This window comes from Trachurus trachurus, assembly GCF_905171665.1.
Source record: "Trachurus trachurus genome assembly, chromosome: 19".
Classification (NCBI taxonomy): domain Eukaryota; kingdom Metazoa; phylum Chordata; class Actinopteri; order Carangiformes; family Carangidae; genus Trachurus; species Trachurus trachurus.
The window spans coordinates 19,334,744-19,361,528 of NC_139913.1; the positions used below are offsets into that span (position 1 = coordinate 19,334,744).

At 43.3% G+C, this 26,785-nt stretch overlaps 1 protein-coding gene across 1 annotated transcript; it reads right to left on the minus strand.

Annotated features, from left to right (window-relative positions):
- Positions 1-9,957: 9,957 nt before the first annotated feature.
- On the minus strand, positions 9,958-26,636 carry ubald1a (UBA-like domain containing 1a). Its single transcript, XM_083994114.1, has 3 exons — positions 26,339-26,636; positions 25,603-25,662; positions 9,958-10,680 (listed from the first exon to the last, which is right to left on the minus strand). The coding sequence occupies exons 1-3, from the start codon at positions 26,444-26,446 to the stop codon at positions 10,357-10,359; spliced, it is 492 nt and encodes a 163-aa protein (XP_083850240.1). The 5' UTR covers positions 26,447-26,636; the 3' UTR covers positions 9,958-10,356.
- Between the last annotated feature and the right edge of the window lie 149 nt (positions 26,637-26,785).

The following is a 26,785-nucleotide window of genomic DNA, read 5'->3' on the forward strand; positions in this document are numbered from 1 at the left end:
CAGCGTGTTTGTGTAAGAGGACAAGTAAGTGAGAGAGGAGAGATACATAAAAAGAGGGGAGAGGAGGTGAAAAGAGGGAGGGAGAAAGCGGGACAGGGAGAGAGGCTGTCAGGCATGCTGCCAGCATGCAGGTCTATTATGAAAAACGATGTCTGCAGCTGCAGCAACAGGCCAACGAGGATGGATCCAGCCCTGCATCACAGACACTACATCACATTCCCAACAGACGCCTTTCCGCACACGAGTTATGTTCACACCACAGTCCACTGTAAATCATCTGTTGCAACAAGAAGGTTATGTAACAGAGCTTCTCTTTAAAAAAAATTCCGAGCAGTATCGTTCAGCAGTAAAAAAAAAAAAAATTAAAAAGGAATAGCAGATTAAAACCTGCACGGCACCTCATTGTTAAGCCTACAAAGATAAATCATGGTGACAAATCACAAGAGTTTCCGTGTGTGTTACCAGTGTGTGCCTCCCCCTCGGGGCGCAGACTCATTTTTTCTCAGGTGGATTGACTTGTCGGCACATCTGCAGCCACTTCTGTTCACATGCCCGTCTGCAGACACTGTTAAACAAGACACGTACAGCATTTTAGCATGTGTGGGTCACTGACATGTTAATTATGAGGTGTACAGTGAGTGTAAGGAAACAAGAGGACTGAGAAGACTGTTTCACTGGGATGCAAAGTGCTGTGAGGCAGAAAACAGCAAGAAGATTCTGTTCTACTGCTTGATAAAGGATAAAGCAGCATTATCATATATTTTTAGCCATATTGGGGTCATGCTGTGCATAGAGATATATATGGGTACTGTATTTCTCTCCACTACTTTAGTCCACCGGCACTACAACATTCAATTTTGTCAAGACATTCATGGTTTCCAGAGAAATGAATCCTAAGTGAGCCATCGAGGTCTGGCAAAAGAGTTGAACTCTAATGAACGTTACACAGATGTTAAATATTTGTTGAGAATGAAAATGAAGTTGCCATACAAATAAAAAAAATAAACCTAATAAAACCCTATGTTTTGCAGACATCAGGTTTTGCTGACGACTTGAACATATTTATCTCTCTTGACGTAAGGCGGTGGATTTTGGTTTGACAACAATGCAGTTTAAAACCAACAAAATCCCAGCACCATATGCCACCATTTTTCTACTGTATGTTGAATTGACATTGGGATTATACAAGGTTTTGAAATTGAATTTGGTCACCTGACAACACAACTTAACATTCAAATATCAATGTCTAAGGATTCTGGTGTGTGCCTATTGGGTCTGACTTTCAGTACCGTATAACATAGACATGTATGGTTTTGGTTTTCTACAACAGTTGGATGAACTGCCATGAAATTTGGTGCACACACATGCATATTCTGGTAACAACTCTTCTTATTCTCATTTGTTCCTAATGTTGAAGGCTAATTCATTACAATGGGTTTCAAAAATAGTTTCTAAATAGAAACCTCTGGAAGAAAGTCGACTCAGACTGCTTATGCTTTGTAAAAGCACTGGCATTTGAGGCTGACTCAAAAAAATGTGAACCCACCCTTTTACCATTATGGTTGGTAAAGACAAACTTATACTGAAATTTATTCAGACCTGAAGCACTTCATTTAAAATTCTAGTGGGTATCTCAACTTTTCCATAGACACACAATTATGTTGGGCTGAATTTGGGGGAAATTGTGCATAAAATGATGCACGAGGAATCTAAAATACTTTCCACTGGTTGGAATGGTACAACCACAAACATGGAGCGAGATATTTCAAACAGTGTAAAGATACAAACATAGGAGTTAAAACAACTTTGTGATGGCCCACAGCAAAATGCAGACAATGGTTATCATGAATATATTTTAGGCCTAATTATACGACTGCAACTACACACTCTGTGCGTCATGTGTTTGGGTATGTAAGTTCTGCATGTTTTGCTGTGTGTATATTTGCATCCTGAATTTTTTTTTCCTTTGATGTACTAAACTGCCATGGCTTGGCTGCTTTGCTGCAATGGCCTGATTCCCCACAGGGATCATTAATGTTTCATCTGATCTAATCGAACTCCTGCTGTCACCACGGCGCTGCCTCGCTGTCAAGACGAAAGCAGCGGGCCACAGAGTGGGATTGTAACAGAAAATTATGTTTGATGTAAAGCAGACGGCGCTAAGATCATATTGGGTTAGAAAAATTAAACTGAGTAGGGAGGAGCGTGGAAATATGACGTTGTGAGAGAGGCTGATGAGTAACTGTGAGGCATTACTGTGCATGAGCAGGGCCGTTGCTAGGAATTCTGGGCCCCCTGAAAGAATACTAGAGAGGGCCCCTGACTTTTCCACTTTTTTTGTAATACGTATGTACTATCATTTTTTATTTAGCCTACTTTGTTTTGATGCTAATGCAGCATTACTATGAGTATTAGTCAGGGTCTTATGCAGAATAATTCAGATAATTCAGTCATACAAAGATTACTGAGTTTTTCTTTTTTTTTTGGGGGGGGGGGGGGGGACTACTGGGCGCTGGGCCTCTACACTGCAAAAACTCAAAATCTTTCCAAGAATATTTGTCTTATTTCTTGTCAAAATGTCTCAATTTTAGTCAAAACTAATCTCTTTCCACTTAAGACAGTTTTCACTTGTTTCAAACTCATTTTCAATTGAAATAAGTAGAAAAATCTGCCAGTGCAAGCAAGTTTTTTGTGCTTGTAATAAGAAAGAAAAACTTGCTCCACTATCAGACTTTTCTACTTATTAAGTCTTAAGTGGTAAATGTGCTTGAAAAAAGTAAAAAGTGTCTAAAAGCTACTTTTAAAATGTGATGAGTCTTATTTTAAGTATAATTAGATTAATTTTGACTAGAAATGACATTTTGACTAGAAATAAGACAAATATTCTTGGTAAGATTTTGAATTTTTGCAGTGTAGAATTATCATAATCTTTCTCCCTATACAACGGCCCTGTGCATGAGTACAGAGTGGCATGGAGACTGCTACTGTGGCACAAAGGGTTAACAGCCACAGCCACAGCCACTTTTCCTGCTTCTATGGCTGTGATGTCCTGCAGTGTAACAACCTGTTAATTCACCTGTAAATGTGTTTTATCGCTCCTTTCTTTTTGAAAATCTCTTTCTCCACATTCCAGCCTCTCCTTCCCTCTCTGAAGGAGCGAAGGAAAGAGAAAGAGATCATGTGCACGGAGATTTGTCCGTCTTACACGTAGCTACACAGTGACGGAAAAGCAGGGTGATATTGACAAGAAAATATAGAGGGAAGTGAAAACGAAAGAGGGGAACGGAGAGAAACACTTTGCTCCATCATGATGTTGTACGGCTAATCTGAGGCAATCCACACACACAGACACACACACACACACACACACTGACCGTGCATCATGTTGTCTCTGTGACTTCCCTCCCAACAACACTACATAACTTGGGAGCAGGAACAGCATGTGTCTGTCTCTGTCACTTCCCCTGGTGGTCAGTGGTCTCTTTATAGTCACACACACATTCACATAATATGTGAATGTGTGTGTTGGTGTGCATATGATATGCACACCAACACGCACAACTTCCCCTGCTTCCAGTCTTAGTGTAATGTATTGTTTTAGTACTAGTGTGTATGAGTGTGCGTCTGTGTGTGTATGTGTGTGTGTGTGTGTGTGTGGCTGCTAAGTCTGGTGCTATGCGTCCAGCCAGGCAGCACTGATACAACAGTGAGAGCCCAGATAAAGCCGGCTTTGTGTCCAACTCAGGATCTCGGCCGCAGCGTGGCTGAAATGGCACAGAGCCATTGTCACAGGTTCACTGCGGTCACACACACACACACACACACACACACACACACACACACACACACACACACACACACACACACACACACACACACACACACACACACACACACACACACACAAAGAGAGAGAGAGATGGTGAGCTGGTAACACCAGCATTGAAGCCACAGATATTAAAGGTGCAGCATCAATGATTCAACATCAGTGACGGTCAATAAATAAGCGCATCCATCCATCCAGACTGACTGACTGACTGCTTTTCCACTGTGTGTCACTGCAGTGCAGCCATTACACTGGAAATGTTCAGTTAGTTATATATGAGCATATAAACAGAAGGAGTGCTGTTAAAGTCCACTTAATTTTCAAATTGCATAAAGATTTCTGGTCACAACAAACACAGTGTTGACATATGTTTGATTTTGATTATCATATTGCATCCTAAAGTTGGCGTTATAATAAAAAAGAAATCAATCGATCACCTATTCAAACATCCAACAAATCAAATAGACTCTTTAGTAGCTAAATTTGCCACTATGTTTTCAACTTATTGCTAATCATATGCTATCTCCTGGTTAATGCAGCAGGTTAATCAGATTTTTTTTCTCAAGAATTGGGAATTGAACCAAATCAGTAAAGTTGTGATTCATAAAAAACAGAACTATGAGCTGAAATGTGCTAAAAACCCTCTGTGGAGCTGAGAGGTGGTGATTTGCTTTGGGTTTGTCCCTCTGAGTAACACATTTTTCCAAGTAACGATTTGACTCATATCTTTCTTTCTAAAAAAAAGATTAAGTGTGAAATTGATTTTCTGTCTATTAAATTAGTTAAATTTGAGCAAAACGATAAAGCAATGACTGTTAGCATTGTAGCAATAGCAACTGAATGCTGAATGCTGACAAAATGACAGATATAAAACGATGCTGTGTTCAAATTTCTCATTTAAGTAAAATAATAGATATATATGCAATTATTCAAACTCTAACCCTAGTATGACTTTTCATATTTTTGAGAGGGCATAGAAAACGTGTGAAACTGGCTAATTAGGTGGGTTTTTTTTAGCTTTAGCTTTAATTTGCCTTTTTGGAAAAGAGGCAAGGGGACTCATAGGACAATTTGCAAAAACACCAACAAACTAGTGGTATTTAATCATTTTTATGTCAGAGGTGTTTGTTCGTGCCACTCGCTGTGTTTAAACCAGACATGAAACAATTTCTAAGAGGCTAATTCTGAGATTAGAAACGCGAGTCGTGGCAAATCACTGTGAAAGAATGGAGATAGCTGCATCACTTTAAAGTTCTTTCTTTTTTTTTTCTTCTTACAATTCAAAAGCCTCAAACAAAGACATTTCTGGTTTATTTTAGAGGGAACAAACAAAACCCAGACGCAATAGCGCACACAGCTTGAGACAAGCTGAGTGATTGATGTGGCATCATTAAAACACACAGCTTCTCATTTTCTGACTCATTTCTACCAGCTCTGAACTTTGGCTGGTGCTGACAAGACATGAAGCATGGTTTCCTCAATGAATCTCAGGACTTTTATCATTTGTACTCGTCTGCAGGACACAGTCCAACATCCCTTAGAGCGGCAAGTAAAAAAAAAGACAAGAGTTTTTTTGTTCCCTTTGTTTTAGTGTTATTCTTTATAGAGGACAAAACCAGCTGTAATGAGAAAAGTTCTTTTCCTTTTATTCAGTTGACTTTTAATTGCACATGTGTCATAATGTTTCCCCCCTCACCTCCCTTACTTTCAGTCTGACTCATATTCTTTCTCTATCTACATCTGCCAGATGTATGTGTCCAGTGTGTGTGTGTGTGTGTGTGTGTGTTACCTCATCCCACTTCCTGCTGCTCGTCTGGTGCAGAGCCACAGTCTCCACCTGTATTAGAGAACAAGGGGAGGTGAGGTGCCAGGTTACAAACGCACCCAATGTCACTGTGTCCGTTCTGCTCCCCTGCCCACCTCCACACAGCCAGCACAGCGTCCTCTGTCTCCCCCCTGCCTGCCCGCATACCTCACACACAGCCACAATGTCCATTTCTACTGAGCTGGACTGGAACTCGACCTGATAAAATAATACCTACTACTTGTGTTGCCACTTCCCAGTAAGAACTACTTTGCAAGCTCAGTTCTTTAATCACTGATGGGTAGATACCAATAGAATCGTCCATTTTGCCAGGCAGGCTAATGACGAATTTACAGTGTTTCAAAGTGTTCCTCGGTGCAAACACTTTTCCCAAAATGTTCCTTTTTTATCTGTGGGTCAAAAAAGGCTGAAATACAAATAGGTACATCAAACCGGAGTCAAGTCAAGAAAACAACAAGCAGAACCAGACTCAGGGTGGGCGGCCTGCATCTTCCTCGTCCAAATTGGCTCGGGAGAGGAAGAGAGGCTTAAATGTTTCAAAGTTAAAGATGCCCTGTGGATCTTTTCTCATCAACAAAAGTAAAGTGTTTCTCATCAAAACCCGTCATGTGTTTCCTTGTGGCTGAACACACAGGTTGAAAACATTTCCTTCCTAGTAAAAAATATCTGCAAAGCTGAACAAAGAAAATATTGAAATGGTTGCATCCATGTTGGCCCTGATGTCAGCCTTCTTCTTCACCAAGAGGCTAATAAAGATGACTAATAAACAGAATAAAGAGGCAGACAGACTGGCAACCTGTCCAGAATGTAGCCTACACTGCCCTTGCTCCAGACACTGCATGGATAAGTGGTATAGCCAAATAATAGATAGATGGATGGATGGATGGAAAGCCAATTGGTGTCCCATGGAAGCTAGAAAGTGTCGCCTCATTTGTTTACATATAAATATTAAGGTCAAACTAATTTACCAGTGTACTAGAACTTTTCAGTGCTCTGCCGCCGCCGCAGCAGCTAACCAGTACAGTTATGTTTACACATGAGGCGAGACAGGTGTACCATCTGTGATGCAGTGTTGTGTCCACACCGTGCAATGACCCAGAAAACAACATCCTAGTTCAGTGTTGAGAGCTGCAACAACAGGCAATTTGCATATGCGCTTGCGTTTTTGGATGAACGTCGCTGCTTCTCTCCCGTACACTTATAGATAAACAGATAATGACGGCTTTTTCTCTGGCTGCAGGGCCGTTGCTAGGAATTCTGGGCCCCCTTAAAGAATACTAAAGTGGGCCCCCTACCCCCTAACTTTTCCAGTTTTTTTTCTTAGACTACATATGTATTATAATTTTTTATTTAGCCTACTTTATTTTGATGCTAATGCAGCATTACTATGAGTATTAGTCAGGGTCTTATGCAGAATAAAAAAGTCACACAAAGATTAGACTACTGGGGTTTTTTTATGGGCCCCACTGGGCGCTGGGCCCCTAGAATTATCATCTCCTCTCTCCCCTACAACAGCCCTGTCTGGCTGTTGTAAACACGTTTTTTTGGAAGCTCTCTGGCTGTGTTGATGTCAATAGGATATGAATTTGTTTCGTTTACATGCACAGTTTGGAGTGAGGAAGAGGAACTGGGTGATTAAGGAGGAGCAGTGTCTGTTGCTGAGCACCAGACTAAGAAAAGAGAGTCTAACTGGCTAAAGACTAACTGGCTGAATATGTAATGCAGCGCTATTATTATTGTATCACGTCTTCATTATTAAGAAATGGAGGCCTCGAAGTCTTCATTTGCTGGCTTTTATATACTGGGTCATGCTGCGCCGCTCTTGGACGAATCCCATGTGTTTTATTGCTGTTCCTGTTCTCCCATGCTCGGATGCACCGCAGCGTTCGGATGCCAAGTTGTCAGCATTCAGCACCGGCTCTCACAAACACTCACACAGACTGGCAGAGTGGCACACGCAGCAATCAGCGGACGGGATCTCCCTTTATTTCCTGCACAGGGCAGGAAGTTGTCAGGAGGTGAGCTGAGGACATGGAGAACTCGGTGACCCTCCATTACCACCGGCAACACCAACACCACCACCACTACCACTGGCATGCGGGTGTGTATATGTGTGTGTGTGGTGGGTGTTTATCTATGGAGACTGCATGTGTGTGTGTGTGTGGGCAGCTGGTGTTTGTTTGTGTTTACATCTAAAGAGCTGTGGATTCAGAGAGGCGAGGACGTCGATGGCCGAGGAGCTGAACTCTCTCTTTCAAAAGCTTTTCCTCCTCTCTTCTCTTCTCCTCCATTTTGGCTTTCATCTGCGGCCCCCACTTCCATCTTTAGCCGGCGGAGCATCAGACGAGCTGCTTCGTTTCTGAGACGCACGGAGTGAGAGACAGACAGATGGACGGACGGGAGAAAAGCAGGGAAAAGACGGAGAGGTTTGTAGAACATGATTTTATAGTCTGGCTGGGTGACTGTATTAAATCCGCCTGGCTGAGAGGTAGCCAAGCGTGAGATTACTATGCATCCATCTTCCTAGTGTCATTATTTAACACACTGGTTCGATGTGTCTCTCTAGTTCACTGCCCCACACACACACACACACACAACTATATGACTTTGTATCTGCTGAAACCGTAGCACAATTGTTCACACTCTCCAGTAAACCATGCCTATTAGGTTGACATACAATATTTATTTAGGTTCACAAAAATGATAAGTTAATTATCAGGTAGTCCACAAATATTGTGGGAATGGTCTCATACAGTCATACAAGGGGGGAAACATACATGAGAAACCATTTAGGAACAGGCCCACCCGGAAACGTTCTGATTTAACCAAATAAAGTATGAAGCATGGAAAAAGGATGAACTCAAACATTAGTTTAGTCTAAATAATAAAAAGGAAGTTATTTATTCATTATTATATCCATAATTTTTTTTCCTAATCATCTTTTTAAAAAAAGACCCTCAGCTATTCAAAATATCTCTTCTTAACTCTCTCTTCTTTTAGCGAATGTAAAAATAATCCAGACAGGACAAACTAAAAAAGGGGGCAGACCCTGCATTTAAAATATTGCCGTATATCAGGGTCATCCCTGAACTGTCCCTCAGCAGTGTCATTGGACCAGGGACTGGTCGAAACTAGAGACCTAAATGTTGTAAAAACCCCTCTTTAGTACAGTATCTGAGGGTATATATATACTGTGTATCTGAAAGTAGTCTGTAGTGTCCCCAAATAGCCTGTGGCGGGTTCCCAAGCTGCCCCACACCCATGTCCTCTTTTCTTTCATTATATCTAACGAGACACTTTGCTCTATTGCATTTCTTTTAGCTTTGGGAATAACACCCACCACCCCACCCTCAGTTAACCCCCCCCCCTCCCCCTCCCATAAACATGTCTCAACCTCATGTATGTTTGCTACAAAAGATGTTACACGTTATGAACACATCATGCAAAGTGGCAATTCTGTTTACAAAGATGGAGTAGTCGTGTTTTGTTTTTTTGTTGTTTTTAAATCTGTAGCCATTTTAGCTGCGTTTGATTCACTCTTTCCAAAAGAAAAACAGAAAAAAAAGAATCAAGCTGAAGTCCCACCCAAGTTCAAAGCCACCTCCCTTAACCTCTCAACAAAAAGAAACAACAATTAGCATTATAAACGATATTACATTAAACAATGATTTCTCATTTTTCTTGTAATAACCCAAATCTCCAGAGAAAAAAGTATACAGTGGACAGCTGTAGTCTGAGTCCAGGTTTAAAACTCTGTCAGGAAAAAGCCATTGCAGCGAAGATCAGTTAGCATCAACCCGAGCGGCTGCTGCCTTTAAGAAAAAACCTTTAAAAACATGTCCTGTGTCGGCGGCGGCAATGGTTGGTTTAAGAAGAATCCCTGATTGGCTGAAAGAAGTCAGGTGACCACCAGGTGAGGTAAGAAAGTCCCACCTTTGACGATGGGGATGACAATATGGAGGTGTTTCCTCTAGATGCTAGTGTGTGTGTCTGTGTGTGTATTTGTGTGTGTGTGTCTGTGTGAATATATATATGTGTGTGTGTGTGTATACATTTTTGATTACAAACTTGACCACCCTCACATGCGTACACACTCACACTGAAGTGCGTGATGATTTTGAGTCAATCTAAAACACTGCAGTTCCTCTCTCCTCATGCAGCACAGACAGTCGCAGAAACACAGAAGACCAGTGACAAAAAACACCGGCTGAAAATATGAAAAAAAAAAAAAAAAAAACACTAAACAAAAGAAAAAACTGAAAATTAAGTTTGCTGCCTTGAATGTCCTTGAACATCACATAGAATCCTTGGGCGTGACAATTTTTTTTTTTCAATTTCTGTTTTTTTTTTTTAGTTCAATAATATTTCTCTTATCTATGCATTTACTTAGGAAAAAACTAACAAAGATTTCAGTTGCTCTCTTATTACTATGAGTGTGCGTATCTTTTTTTTTCTTTTCTATTTTTGTATTGATGTTTGCATTGGTTTCTCCTCTTCTTAAATTGTCCACGTTGAGTTTTTCTTGGTTTGCGTAGTTTCCATCTCGTTTCATATCCATCCGTCTTTTGGGGAAAAAAAGACCAAAACCCATTTTTACCCACTATCACCTCCCACCATTCCCCACCCTCTCCACTTTCATACCCCATTTCCTTCCCTCCCCGGGGTGGAAGAGGGGGGGGGGGCTTTTTCAGTCCCGTGCGGCCCTTCATCTCTCGGCCTCCATCGCTACACTAGCCTTCTGCTCGGCGCCGGCGTGCGGGTTAACGCCCGTGGGCCAGGCGGGGCAGGGCTGCGTGGGCGGCTGCCCCTGAGTCCAGAGTCCCTGTGGAGGTTGCGGCACATTAGGTACGTTTGGTGAGACCCCCCAGCCGCCGACCTGGGGGGGCGGGGGGGAGGTGGCCATGGAGGCGGCCATGGGGCTGCCGCCGCTGCCGCTGTTGAAGCTCTCGGACGCCTTCAGCCGTGAGAACATGGTCAACGCGTCCGGGAAGTTGGGGGGCGTCGCTGGTGTGTTGGCTGGGGTGCACATCTGGAAATGAGGAAGGACAGAGAGCAGTTAGAACAGGAAACTCAAGAAGACATAAATATTATATCTATATTCTATTATACGACTAAGTAATACATTTGTTGAAATTTAAATTAATTGGCAGTTCTTTTGCAATCAATAAATTAAATTAGTTAAATGTTGATTCTTCTCTTTAGTTTTTCTAAGTAGAACAGATTGTTGTTTGGCTCTAGATGAATTTACAAACATTTTCTGACATCTGCTAATTTGTCATTCATTACTAAATTATCAGCAACAACTGTGATAATCCATTTTACCAAATAACTTAAGCACCAAAAAACAACCAGTGCTCAGTTCCAGCTTTGAAAATGCAACCTGACACCATCTTGTGTGTTTGACAACCAACTAAATATATCTGAGTTTTCAGTCTATTGATCACACAACAGAAATCTCCTTAGGCTGAGGGAAAATGTGACAACAGACAATATGGTTTAGCCAGAGAATTATCTGCTGACTGTTCAATAACAACGATTATTATATTTATTTTTATGATGAAATGTCAACTCCAGTTCCTTGATGCGAGGACTGATTTCTCCAGTTACGTCATTATAAACAGGAAACAGATTTTTTTGTGTTACTGCTTTATAGAAACACTGCAGACAAAAAACATTAATCTTCTCATTGAGACAATAATAACTAAACAGACAACATGTGGCGAACCTGCTGCTTCCAGCTGTGGTTTATGTCTTGTGACACAGCAGACACCACAGCCAGTTTCACTGAGACGACAATGAGTGGGGGAAGCTGGTATCTCTTCCTCATGCACAACAGTAGGATTACCGTCACTGTGAAAACACTGAACCGTTTGCAGGCGGTTTTTGGCTCTTTGAAATCAGCTTAGACGCCTAAAATCCTGAGGAAGAGTCGTCTTCAGCTCGACACTCGTCAAACTACCCGATGTAGCTCAACTGGAAAAGAACCGACATTGTTCCAGAAACGTCTCTCACACATTCAGGGGGCAGTGTTTAAAACATTTGGTTATTGCTTTAAAAGGAGGTGGGCTGTTGTGTGTATAGCTGAAGGGGAATTTAGGGGAATCCCAGACACGCTGCTTCCCCAGAGAGTCCTGATGATGACATTAAAGTCCTTTGTTTACATCCACTTCCTGTTTCCAGTACAATCTGATCTAGCAGGCTGGATGAACTTGGTCAGACCGAGATTCAACAGCTAAATATTGCTGCATGAACAAAACACACGCACACATAAGGACACATATGGAGTCTCCTTGGCCTTGTGACACTCCCCTGTGCTCTGACCTGACCCACCCTCCTTTGTGCCAGTGCTGTTATTGTTCTGCTGCCAGGAGTTCCTTTTCGTGGCACACACAATACGCTCGCGTGCCAAAAACAGCTCTGCACCTACCACCTCGTCGCTGACGGGGCATGTGAACAACATGTTTGGCTGTTCTAACACGGTGCACCTTCCTCATCCTCATCCTCACCGACACAGCTTCTCACCCACTGCCTCATGCCCTGCTTCCTCCTCTACCCCTCCCCTCTCCCCTACGTCCATTTGTGATCAGGAAAACAACAACCTACTGTATTCCACAGGGAAGCAAAGGTGGAGCTATGTTTAGCCAGGAGACTTGCCATCTAAAAATAAGAGCCTGGGCTCAGAGGCTAACAGGGCCGGTACCTACATGGCTAAATAATCCTAAATCACCAAGCATAAGTAGTGGAAGAAAACAGCTTGGCATCTCTCAGGATTAGGATTTTGAAAGATCAAATTTTTACTTATGATTCATGAAAAACTGACTGGAGAGAGTCGGGAGTTTGGATTCAAATTAAAACCTATGCACTGTTCAGTCTGCACCTAGAAACCTGTGCTTACTTTTATTGGATACTTTTTCCCCTAAATGTCGTCAAAGTCAATGCTACTGTTTCAGGGTGTGTGTTTTCAGGAGGGACGGGGGGGACGGGGGGGGGGGGGGGGGGGGGGGGGCAATTTTCTGGAATTGGGAGTCATAGGCTCCATGAATCAATGACTGGGAACAGCAGCTGCAGTCACACATGAACACTGGACAAAAAATGTTAACACACTGAAGAAGAGAGAGGGGGGGGGGTAAAAGAGGATGGAAAACAACAGTCCCATTGCTGACGACCAGATCTCAGGCTGACTTGTGCTATCTAATCTACCCTTGGCTCCGTCACCCACGCTTCGCAGATTGAGGCACATGCTGCCTTTAGAAGAAGAAAAAAAAACACAACAGAGTGACAGGAGCACGGCTCCATCCTCAGGGGGGCAGGGGGGGTGTGTAATTAGACCACCTTGCCCCCTAAAAGTGCTGCGGCTTGCAGGCTCTGGATCCTGCGTATACGTGGTCTGAGCCGAGCCAAAGCCGGGCCGAGGTGGTTCTGTTATGAAAGGTAAGCGTGTCCACTGCGCTCTCTGACAGGAAACGCTGGCTCATGTCTCTGAGGCCGTTTCCTGCAGTAAAGAGACACCCTGGAATGCTGGAGTGACCTCTGTGATCCTTCCTGTTCTCGCTGGACGCCGGTGACCGCTGGTTGGATTTCTTAACCCTCGTGATGTGTGTGTGTGTGTGTGTGTGTGGTGCTCAGGTTGAAAACAATACACCGAGGCCCTCCTGCCTCTGTGGTTACAAGCCAAAAATGCTGACACATGACCTTTCAGATTGTCCACTGAGACCTTTGCGTCCGACTTACTCATCCACACACACACACACACACACACACACACACACACACACACACACACACACACACACACACACACACACACACACACACACACACACACACACACACACACACACACACACGAGCAGGTATAAATATAAGCCTGCACTGCGGTCAGCTAAAAGACCATACATTTCCACTTGAATGAGTTATCTTCACTTATAAAAACGGTGGACTAAAATAAGAAAAGACAACAGTGGGAGGCTGACAACAAAACTTCATAACACCTCGTCGTGTGTGTCTCACAAACACTCCTCCACTCATGAAATAACACCACACAACCTCTAGGTGTCTGCATGTGTGTGAGTGTCTGCGCACAGGAGACCTTGGACGGAGTCAGGGACGCAGACGGTATCGACCCACAGGGAAGAGGATCAGGTCCAGAGACACAGTGCCAGGCTGTCAAGAGTTTGGATCTGACTGCTAATCTGACACTTTGTCACCGATACGAGCTTCAGCAGAGCCTCGAACACTGTCAGCATCACCGTACACTGCAGCACCGGTCCATTTAGAGTATGAAACCACCTCCCTACCCTGCCTACAGGACAAATTACATACAAATATACTGTAGGATCTATGTAATGTTTTTTTTTAATACATTTTCAAGGTACAGTATTGTGTAAAAAAAAACTGTCTGTTTGTCAGAGCAGTGAAAACAACACCTGAGGTGAAAAAGCGCCGCAGGATTTCCTCCACACAGATTAAAAACACAGCTCTGGTGCAGCGCAGCGAGGAAGCAGGTTAGTGTGTGTTTCCCCTTTTAGTGTGTGTTAAGCAGCTGAGTAGCAGATTAATTCTCGCTGCACCGAGGCGAAGGACAGAAGAGCGCCCGCGAGAGCTGCAGACGGCCCAAGCCGGCGCGCGTGCAGACGGAGGTTACAACCGGCTCTCAGGACAAACCGACGGGCACGTGGTGGCCGTCTGCAGCCAGTCACAACAGGACGGTTAATAATTCCTTTGAGAAAGTCACACACCTAACACACACACACACACACACCTATCGAGGTAAAGAGTGTCTGCCGAGGGTTTGCAGTTGCGTCACATATACGCACAGGCAACACAAGGTGAGAGCCATGTGAGTATCACTGCAGGGTGTGTGGAGCGCGCTAATTGAATAGATCTGGAAGAAACCAGGTGAAGACAGGGACTGAAAATAATAGTCACATTTTCTATTTCCTCCATAAACAGTTGAAATCTTTTCTATTCCAGTCCAGACAAATAAGATAAAAACAAACTAGTGTGGTAAATGAATCATGCGCAAAGACTGAGTCATTTATGAACATATTGAACACTTAAATTAGCCAGTTACTGATGAGTAAAGCCATTGTTGGGATAAACGCTGGCCTTGAACCGTTTCTATTAGTCATAATTTAAAAGAATATAGATAAGATGTTAGAGATTTAAGACTGTGGTCCAAGTTTGCTTAGATATAATAAAAGAAGTGATAATGAATCTGTAATATGGGTAGATTTTGTCTGAATAAAGACAAACTAGGCAGGAGAAGAGCCCAGCATAGCAGCTAGTGTTTAATCTGTTAGTGTGTTGAAGTTCAGTAAGGTTCAGGGACAGAGTCAGAGGTCTAGGAAGGTAAATGTGCTTTCAAATAGAGGTTACTGTGACTCGGTCAATCATTTCTGGTATCTTTAAAAAACATATACAGAGATAACATTTAAAATACTGTCATCTGTTAAGTCAGACAATAACAAAAGGATGTTTACAAAGTGTGGACCTCCATGACAGTGTGTGTGCAACTGCATGTAACAAACAGCAAGCATGTAACAGGAGTCATTAGCTAACAGATCTGCAGATGGAGACACGGAGGAAATAAAAGACGGCGAGAGGCAGTTTGTGTTCAAAACAGAGCCGACGGAGAGAGGTTGTCATGGGGACGGTTGTTATGAGGAAGCAGGCGCAGATGATCTCCTGTCGACGGGCCGGGGCTGAGGCCGCGGCGGCCACCGGCCCCCGTCCACCCTGCTGCCTCTTCTTCACTGGCAGCGACCTGAGCCAGCGGCCAGGCTCCACAAACCTTAAACACTCCTCCGTTTGTGTACGTACGCGTCTGTGTGTATGTGTGCGCGTGTTTGTCCACAAACACAGATGAGCTGCAGTTATTTCCAGTCTAACCAACCAACCACATTCCTCAGAAACATCAAGTGTGTGTGTGTGTACGTGCCGAGCTGAAAAACAGAAGTGGTGCAGAGGGTCCAGGTTCTTCTCGTGACCCAGACTGACCTCCTGTATTGAAGGGTTTACCTCAGTGCTTCTACATCACACATAAAACACACACACACATGCTTATTAATCTCATTTCAGACTTTCTAATTGTTCCTGTCCAGCTGTTACAGGAATTTTAAACCAAATTTAGCAATAAATGAAATGTTTGTTTCCATGAATTTAGCTGAACCATACAAATAGATTTCCTATTTCCTAAGGCCATATTCAAGTAATTACAGGCTAATTACTGTTGTCTTGTGCCAGCTAATGTTGGCTATGTTTCATGCTCTCACACAAAGAAACCAATACAAAGGGGAAATCATTCAGGGGGGGAAACACAGATGTGACAGTTACAGTTAGATTTGATTTGTTTATATTTCACAATATGAGAAGCCTCCTTTGAACCAAGCCTGCATCATTATGTATTCAAACTCTGTCCCTTTGCTTAGACACTTAATAAAAATCTACTTTACATAAGCTTCAAAGGCTTTGCAGTGTTTCTATATTTCTGGTCGCCATCGTCAAAACGTACAAATCAGTACTCAGACGGAACCCCAGTTTCTTCCTCCTTCTGTGAGCATTATCATGAACCCACAATGTGTCTGTTTTCTCTCCATTCTCTATCTTTCTCTCACTTCCCTCTCCCATCTTCCCGTCTGAGGCTCGAGCAGTTCACACATGCTGTGTCTGAGCTTGAAGCAAACTGCGCTGAGAGATCTGTGAGACACGAGAACGACGGTGAAGCACGCAGCGTGGCGTCTCCATCCTCAGGCCCGCGATCTTATTAGAAAGGTGTTTCCTGTTGGGATTCTAAACTTTAATATGTTCAGTTGAAGGTGTGTGCAATTATCGCGACTTTCAGGACTGGATGTACTGTCTCTGTTATATTGTTTTAAAAAACACTGTTGATACAAAATGACACTTGTTTGACACTGAAAAAACAAAAATGTGATTATCAGGTCCAAAAAATTAGTAGTTCATTGTTCTGGACTTGCTTTAAGCCACTGATTTCACTTCTGAAGATTAGGAGATTTGATGTTTTATTCAAAACAACACATGCTGACAACGACTGGTCACAGAGGCTGTCAGGAAATATGTCTTCACTCCAGTAAGTCTATCAGGTTGCAAAGTAAAACAAGGTCGACGACTGCAAAAACAAGACTAAATCTGCATTGGTGGCTTGGCTGATGTAACTGTGCCACCAATCACGCACACTTCGCTTGGTTTTTTTTTTTTTCTAACCTCAAGGCAATGCAGAACATTTAACCGCCTACAGCTCAGCCTAAAATGTTTAGTTACACACACTGTAACAAGGTCTTGCACATGTTTCCAGACTTGTTACAGCTTGGCTATGACTTTGCCTTAAAATGTGGCAGTCAACCGAATCAAATCACTCCTTATCTAAAAGAAGGCTCCATGCTACGGCAACATGCGAGTTGACAATTGACAGGACACAACATCGAGTTAAGATATAACTACTGAACATCTTTCCACTGAAATGAACTTTCCATATTTTCTCAATGACCTCAGATGAATGTGTGGGATTCCTGGAATCACGTCTCTACATTGTTGTTGGACATCTACGGCTGCATTCCTCTTCCTCGGTTTGGCTACACGGCGACAGGCCGTGTCCCGGTTCAACAAGCCTCGACTCTCCCTCTTTCTCAGCACTGCGGGGTCTCGGTGCTCATCTCCCAGCGACGTTAAATGACCTCATAACACTCTGTGAGAAGTTTTCCACTGAAAATGCTGAACTCATGACATCTCAGAGGTGTACAGCTGTGCAACTGCGAGGAGGGAAAATGTAATCACCCTCAAAACGTGAGAAAGAGAAAAGGGAGTCCAGATTTAAAGATGAGGCAGAGACTGTGCTGTTAAGTGTTGGATTGTGTGGGAAGATGCTTTGGTTCAGACATCAGGTCTGAACTAGTCTTGGCTGGATTTACGTCAAGCATGCAGGAAATAGCTTGAGTGTATTATAAAAAATGTATTCTTTTCATTTGGTTTATTTGGGCATGTAAGAGAAATGCCATTCAAACCCAGCAACACCAACAATCTAGGTCTCATGTTTGCACTTAACAGTTTGTTAAAGCCAGTAACTCAGTGTGAGCCCCGATGAACAACATGCAGATCCCCGATTGCTATTAAGTAGTCACAGCATGAAAGCCAAGATTAACAAGATAAACTGATGAAACTTGGCCACAACATGATATGAAACATCTCCACGATCTATCAATTTACTGGCAAAGTCCGGAGACAGGTCTGTTATGTCTAGCTAAGGCTGCAGAAACTGGAATTGGATGTTTTGACTCCCATATGCCGAGCTGTATCCTCAACAGATGACAGTTTACCAAAACTGTGTCCAATAAACATGCTACTTGTGAGTCCAATGTGACGTCCAATTACTGATGTTCAAGGGCTGATTTGTTTGCATTTTGGCAGCGTGACGGTAAGTGAACCACTGCCAGATGATACAAGATAAACCTTGCCATTTTTGGATCCAACCAAAAGCATAAAACAGGTGCTGACAGAGGATAACAGAAGAGCAGAGAGGACGGAGGCTGCGTGGACCATTGCTGCATTAACTGTACATCGTTCCTTCTGCCTGTTAAATTTTTTAATAGAGTGCTCTTATGGTGTGTAACATGTAGCTGAGCACTGTTTTGTTGTTGTTGGGAGAAGCAGCTCGAGCTCTGCAGCTGGATCCCAATGCAACCATGACCTACTAACAAGCATAGCATGCTGCTTGCCAACCATAACAGAGATAATGACTAATCATACTTGGTAATAATAAGTAATACTTATATGTATTAGTATTTTTGAGAAGGTAAAATGAAATGTTTGTATTGTTTTATTGCTTCTTGAAGTGATTTTTAACTGAATTTAGCTTTAACTTGAATTGAAACAAAGAAACAAACACAACACAAACCTGTGCATATATCTACTCTGCACTTGACTTGACATCACATGATGTGTTGTTACATACGAAGATATATTTGTAGTTTTAAAAACCAAAATCAATCTCAGTGTAGTTTCACATCTCTCTCTGGCTCTGACAACAGGTCAGTCAGCCAATCCAAAGAGAGGTGGCTCTGAGCCTCTCTTCTGATTGGCTGACTGTTATCTGGGTGATTTAACAAAAAAAATACATTGAGTTGAGGAGAAAAACTCAGAATTAAATAAAACTGAGACTATAAGTTTACTTCAGTTTACTGTTTTAACAGAGGATTTGTCAGGTTGGAAATAATGGAAATATGTTTGTTTGCACATTTCAGACAACCTTCATGCTGAAATTCAGGTTCCTTACTGTGAAGAGGTAAACTAAACATCACATTATCTCATCTTACGGAAACCAGACAAGGAACTCCTGTGTTACTATACCATCACACAGCTCACCAACATGGAGTTGACAGTCAGGTTTCATGGGAGTGGCTGGATGTCAGAACTATATGTTTCTTTCCAAAACAAAATGAAGGGGGGTGACAGGTGCTACTGAACGTTTCAAGTGACCCTCCCCTCCCCTCGCCTCCTCCCCCCCTGACCTCTCACTGCCTTGACTTCATCCCCCCCTTGCAGCAGCTGAGTCTGTGTATGTCTGTGTGTGAGTTAATATTGTATACACGCAGAATTGGAGCTCACAGGGGACTCGGTTGATCATTAGCCGCGCTGTGCTGTTTTCATGTGTATTCAGACACTGTATATCTAAGGGAAGGAGAAAGAAAAACACAAAAGACAGAAGCTATGACCAAAAAAAGAACTGAAACACAAAAAGAAAACAGCTAAAGTCAGAAGATAGGAGAACCGGGACTGAGCGGAGCATGTGGTCATTTTTGACCAACTGCACACACTGCACTGCTCACAACAATGGCTAGCGGGCTAACAATAGGTGTTCAGTGGCCCACTCGTATCTAGAAAAAGGGGTTTGGCTTGTCGACTGGTAACAGGCTGGCAACAGAAACTACTAGGCCAAAGGTCAACCTGAGGGACAACAACACCCGGTTACGATGCAAACATTCAGTTTCTGCTTGCCAAAACATATATTTCTTAAGGCTATATAAACATGGCGGATCAAATTAATTTGTCTTTCACCTCACATGCCACGCACGCTTTCTTAGAAGCGGCAGTTTTCAATTTCAAGCCGACCCACTGAAGACTATCTGAAAGGAGTTTTTATTTTTAAATCTCAAATGAAAATGTTAGTGTTGCCGTCACAAAAGGCAAATTGAGTAATTCATCGGAGACAGCAGCATACACAATCCTGACTGAAGCGTTTGCACAGATGATAACAAATGATAGAATGGAAAAAAAGACAAATAGTTGGTTGTTCCAGGAGATTTCTAAATTCAAATCTCAAAGGTCAAACGCTGCTTTCTCAAATCCAAATAATTAAATGGGTTATATGCAGGATAAACTCTACCCCTCTGGTGATAGATGAGGAAACTGCATATATATTTATATACACACACACACACACACACACACACACACACACACACACACACACACACACACACACACACACACACACACACACACACACACACACGGCTATAGAAGGTGACAGCACAGGAATTATAGGACAAGGTACCAGTGGGCCATGGAGCTCACAAGTCAGCTGACGTGAGCCTGACTACAGTGCAACAGCTAACCTGAGCAAACAGGCCAGGCAGACATAATGTTACAACCACCTCTCTTTATGCCACAGACAAGGCTCCCATGTGCTGCTTGTGTTTCCTGAGCCATGGGCCTTACCCCATGTGTGTCTTTGAGTGTACTCAGTGACTCCAAGAATCAGTGTGAAACCCAATCTAACTCCACCGCTCATAAACACATCTGGTCCTTGCAGCCATCCCACATGGATTCCCATTCCCTGAGTCCCTTGAGCCAAAGTTCCTGTGTGTGTGTGTGTGTGTGTTTGTGTATGTGTGTGTGTCTGTGTGTGTCTACTCTGCACACATGGCTTTGTGTGTGTGGTTAGGGTTCTGGGAAGCTGTGCTCCTGGAAACATGCAGGGCAACACGCTGGAACACGCAGAGCACAGGCCAAGCCTCTTCAGATGTGGCGGACTGCTTGGCATGGCTGTGTAACACACGGGTACACATGCGCACACAAACACACACACACACACACAGATTCAGGCACACTTGCATGCGCACCCATTAACAACATTAACAGATCTAGACATGTATAACTCTGAAATGTGAGACACCCTGCTGCATGCACACTCAGGGTACTATTACTGCACACACATCACATTCAGATACCCAAACACTGGGAAAAAAATTAACTGGATTTCACCTCACTCTGCACTTAATCACTTCTGTAAGTGAAGTCTGTCGCAGGACAGAGAACACCTTGTCTGTGTCGTGGCACGGACACAGAGCAGCACTGTTTTAAACCCGGGTATTGTGTTTTCTAATCAAATACCTGGCATTGCCCTGCTATTAGCTTCCTCGCTGCCATCTGAGAATTCAAGTGCCCTTTATATACTTTAGTTAGCTTCAGTCCGTCTGTGACAAACAGAAGCACAGACAAAGAGAGAAAGAGGAGTCGGCCATCTTGTCATGGCTTGATGATTTATGAAGGTAATTATACCTTTGCTCTTCAGTATGGCCACACCACACACTTCAAATCTCAGGCAGAAGAGATCTTACATGAATGAGAAAAGTTTGGATTTCTAGGAATCCTTTTTTTAAGACACACCCGCACACCAAAACCAAAATGTTTGCAGTTACAAGAAACACACACACACACCAAACCCTCCGCCTTTCTCTTAGTGGGTGTTCATATTGCCAGGAAACGGCCTTTAATCTGCCTCACGCCCACTTTTATCACTTGCCCTCTGCGATGCCCAATGCTATTCTGCGACGTCACTGTACCCGAGGTAAGTCGGCGCTGGCTGAACGAACGTTGCCCTTCATAAAAAATCCTACTTTCATTCACCCTGTGTGTGATTCCAGTGACGAACGGCGATTACAGCACAATAACAGAAGCGCTGGTTCAAAGCGTGGAGCTGTTTCTCCACGGTTCTGTGGGCTGCAGAGCGTAGGGCCAGGCCACGGCCGTGTTTCGGCGGCAGGGGTAAAACGCTAAAACGTCTTTGAATGGATACAGATGAGATGGCTTACAGCTTTAGCTAATGGGCTCATCTGAATAAGGAAAAGAGCCAGAGCCACATAATCAGGATGATATTCCTTACAGTTTAATAGGACTCAGCACATGAGGGTGTGTCTGGTTTTACTTCAGTACACCAGAACAAGAGGCAGACATACTGTGAGATATGATTCAAGAGGGAAAGGGGAAAATGAAATATTTCTTGAGAACATGTTTTATTACCCTGACCTACTAAAGACAACATACTTTTCAACACACTGCTGATGTCACTGACTGCAGGCCCGCCGCATGACGACCTCGCTGCTATTTCTTTATTAGCCATAACGCTGACAGAAATTACATGCGTAAACTAGGCTTTGTGGCTTAGTTCGTTCATTCCCTCGGCTTAGTCACATGATGATGGGGGTCACATGTTCCCAAACAGCAGTGGAAGTCATCCAGCTGGGCTACTTCCTCCTCTTTGTGGTCACATGAGGATTCATTCACTTTATTGTGGCTGTATGCACCACACATGGAGAGATATAAATCATGGAAACACTGACATTAGTTTGAGCGTACAATGATGTGTCAGTGTTTTTTCCTTCCAAATTCACGGAGACAGCTGAAGACAGGCAGCTGATACACTGTCCAGACTGGATCATCATGACTGAGAAAACCATTTACCGAAGTTGCTCATGCGCACGATACACCATTAACGCTCAGGAAATCTGTCTTTTGTGTTCAGGAAACCATTTAAGGGTAGTTTCACTTACAAATGATATGTGATTTTCTGTGTAGTATTATTCTGCATTGAGGTGTCGGTGTAAACGTGGAAGAGAATTTTTTGGGCAGCTGGTGTTTCAGCTGTGTAACGGGATATTGTAAACAAGGTATCAGAAATAGCTCAGACTTTACATAGCCGATCCCTTAAAGAAGAGTTTGGGATATCCCCCGAATACGGATGAAAACAAACAAAGACAGAGGTAAACGAATAATAATTTCATAAGAGGGCACCAAACAGCCAGAAGCAACATAAATACTTAGTGCATTCCAGTTGTGAGTGAACATGCTTACACTCTGTTGTGAATGTGGCAGCTGCTTCGAGAACGAGGTTAAAACAAGTGGACGAGGGCAGGACAGGATGATAACATTTTCTAACAAGGAATATGAACAGCAAATTGAATTTTAGAGCCTCATGGTTTGTGTCTGTAAACAGAGAGAGAGAGAGGGGAAGAGATAGTGAGAGAAAGAAAGAGAGTGTAGAAAGTGAAAAAAAATGAGACAGGGTGCTGTGTTTTAAAGTTTTACCGGCTCCCTTCTGCTGTGAAAGGGTCCATTTTGGGTCGGTATGAACGTTGCATCCTGTAGGAATGTGGTGTGGTTGCAGTGTTTGTGTGGGCAGGGTGTGTGTGGGGGAGAAAACTGGGAGTAGACGGGGAAGGGTTGAGCATAACCCAGAGCCGAGGTTGGACTGAGCTTATGGCCTGGGTATCCATCATGGAACATAAGATGTAAGCTTTGATGACTTCATCCGCAAACAAGAAGATGACCGGATAATATTTTCAAGGCAACGCTGAACGCTCACATGTGGCTAAATCCTACATGGTATAAATAAACACATAATAAACTGTCTAAAAAACGTGTCCCCTCGGTCTGGGATTGTTAATGACAAGAGCTTTAGTTACCCTGGCATTCACTGCATTATACAAAAATTTGATACAGGTTATAAACATGTGACATAAAAAGCATAAATAACGCATTAAGATATTCCTTTATTCATCCCATGCTGAGGAGAATTACAATTGACTGTTTAGTTTAACGCTAACTTCTACTAACCAGACAAACTTTTGTTTAGAAATGACAGATATTTATAAAACAACTGCACTTTTATTTATCCAAGACAGTCTCTCTACTATGACGCCGGATTTAGATGGGAAAGTGATTTTGGTACCCCTCATTCAAGGCTCGTACATTATGCTTGGGCCTCAAACACAATAGCATAAACCAGCTCACTGAGCAGCGTCAAACAACTAGCTGACCTACATGACGTCCTAACCTGCCATGCTGCCAAGAGCTGAATGTCTATGGGCTAACTCTGGGGGCTGTTGGGGTCGGGGCGAGGCCTCTTGCCAAAATAGCAATCTCAAGGATGAGTTCAGCTTGTGTTGTAATTCAAAACACTGATGCAACCTCATGTACAACAGAACTGTAACCAAGTGCTGTTCATGGTCCCTCAAAACTGAGGAGAGACAGAGAGAGAGAGGGAGAGAGAGAGAGAAAGAGAAAGGGAGTTAAGAGTGAGAGCGAGAGCAAGAGCAAAGTGGATTAGATTTGTATACCAATGAACACTGTGGCCTGATAAGCTGCAGCAAGGTTGGACACGCTGCCCTACTGTAGTACTGTTGTGACTCACACAAACACCCACTCGGTGCATGCAAAAAAAAAAAACATACACATGCATGTAAAGTATGCAAGCAAGCCAAATAAGCGAGCGCACGAGTGCCAGCATAATGCAGAAAAAAAAGGGAACGTCAACTTGTGATTATGCAAGAGCATGCCGAGAACAATGACACCACGAGCACACGAAGGTGCTCTGCAATCTGACTTTCATTATTCAGTGTCTGCAGCGATCAAGCTCAGCCCTATTTGGCAGGTAGTTTACTCTCTAAATTAAAGTGACACATTTCATGAGCTAAATAGAGGATGAGATGCTCTTATTTACTGATCTGATGTTAGGAGATCTGGCTTTATTTCTCCTAATAAAGCTGTAATAGTAGTGATTCATCTCACTCTCCGAGCCATTTCTATCATTGCTGACTGGGAATACTGCGCTAACGATATAAAAGGCACACTCACACACTCGCACAACACAATAAAAATCGAATCCTCTTTCCCCCCTATATAGTCTTTCTCACTTTTCTCCAGAAACGCAAAGCCAAAAATGATAAGCGTTTCGATGGTCGTCTCTGCCACAGTGGGTCAAACACACACACACAGTGGGTGAGCTTTGAGTGAGCTAAAATAAATGATCAACAATCCCCCCCCCACCCCTCCAAATCCCCTAACATCCACATCAGGCTCTTCCAAAAGGCAGCTGTTGCTGGATGCTGCCATGCATGCAGCTGCAAACAAAGGCTTGTGTGCTGCCAAAGTGGGCTGCTGCTAAAAGCCCAAATACTGCTAGTGTTTCATAATGTCCAACCCCTGTCTGTGTGTATGTGTGCGGAGAGTCCCCAACGGCCCTAACGCCTTCCAGCTTCCTCCTCTCCGATTTGTCTGGTCCTAAAAGTCTCAAGTCAAACTGTGTCGTGTCGGGGGCTGTAACAACCCAATCAGGGTGAAACAACTGAATTACCCAAGGCAATTGCAACAGCACAAGGGTCTATTTGTGAGAGGTAGCTGTCTTCTTCCTGGAATTAGACTTTTCTTTTCTCTATTACCCAGAAACTGCATAAAAAGGGGGGATCCTCCTTTTGTTAAGCACAGTGGTTGATGCAATGAAAAATGTGGAAATTCCTATATTTACATCTATCATTCCCTCTCCCTTGACTATCCATGAGAGTGCACACATGACACTCAGTCTCTCTCCCCCCCGCCCCCCCTTCTCTCTCTCTCAGTTGAGTGTGGCTGCTGCTGCTGCATGCCTGCCTGTGTGTTTATTTCTGGAAGCTCACAACATGGCCGACATGTGCTTTGTTATTGTTAGTACAACATCATTCCTCCTGGCCTATAAGGGCTGGTTTGTCGGCCCACATCCCACCCAATGCAACATAGTACCCTTAAAGAAATAGCATCATGCATCAAATCATGTTTAATTATTCATATGAATTACTAGTGTAAGAGTGTATTGTCACAACACCCTCCTCCTCGCACTCACCATTTGATGATGATGGCCATATGGAATATTTGTTTCTTGAAAAAAGGCACTGAGGGCAGTCTATAACAAAAACACAGAAATGATTAATTAGATTTTGACAGACTGTAGCTGTATTAACCACAGCTAAAGGCGAATAATGCAACCAAACGTCGCTCATGTGTGTTGATACAAATAAAACCCCAAACAATACACCCGCCTGCGACGAAATGTTTCGAGCTGAATCTATATTGGGTTCACCGCAGACCAAACAATAATGTATCAGACTACTGTTTTGTAGGCTAGTCGATACAACACGGCGGTCATCTTTATTGCGTAATAGCACTCGCTGGCCTCGCCTGTTCACCGCTGTCATGTGTCGGATTATAGTATTTAATCTAGAGTAAAGTCTAATTGGATATGCAGGCTGTACGCTTCGCCCTACTGCATGACTCTGTGTGTCCCCTACTGATTTAGTCCCCGGCTAAAGCAAACATGTGTCCACTTTAAAATAAAAGCAAAAGTTGGTGGCTTTGAAGTGGACCGAGTCCCCGGCCATATCAATCAGAAACATAGCTAACACTAACGCTTTGTTTTGTGTTGAATTAGAGGATTAAAAAAATAAAAAATAAAAAAAAGTGGTGAGAGGCAGACAGGCGAGGTCCGGTAAAAACTACCGGTCGGTCAGATATAAACACTGGCTGTGTGGCTAACGACACCGAGCCGACACCGAGCCCAACGGGTCTCTGTTTTCTTTTACCTCGAACTGCCAATGTGCCGCCTGCAAGAGCTGCTTCGCCTGGTCTGCCGCACAACCCGCCGTCAGGACGAACTGGTTAATCATGACTTGATGTTTGAGTTCATCCATTTTCGACGAAGCCCGTGTCCTACTCGCGGCGGCTGGCTCTGAAGCAGACTTTCGACCGTTTTTCCTCTCTTTCTTCACTCTAGTTGTATTCCGTCCCTCTGCTTCAGTCGTCCACCATTACAGCCGGTTGAGCAAACACAAATATTTACTGTAGGAGCGGTAGTGGAAGGAACACGACGTGATTGACAGGAGGACGCAGCCAATCAGGAGAGAGCAACGCCGGTGGGATTTGTATGCTGCAAACCGAGGGTCTCGGCTCGGCGTGTCTTTAGCCGTCTGACGAGGCGTAATGTGGATACTTAAAGACACATTAATCGAAAATAGTTAACGGCAGCGACT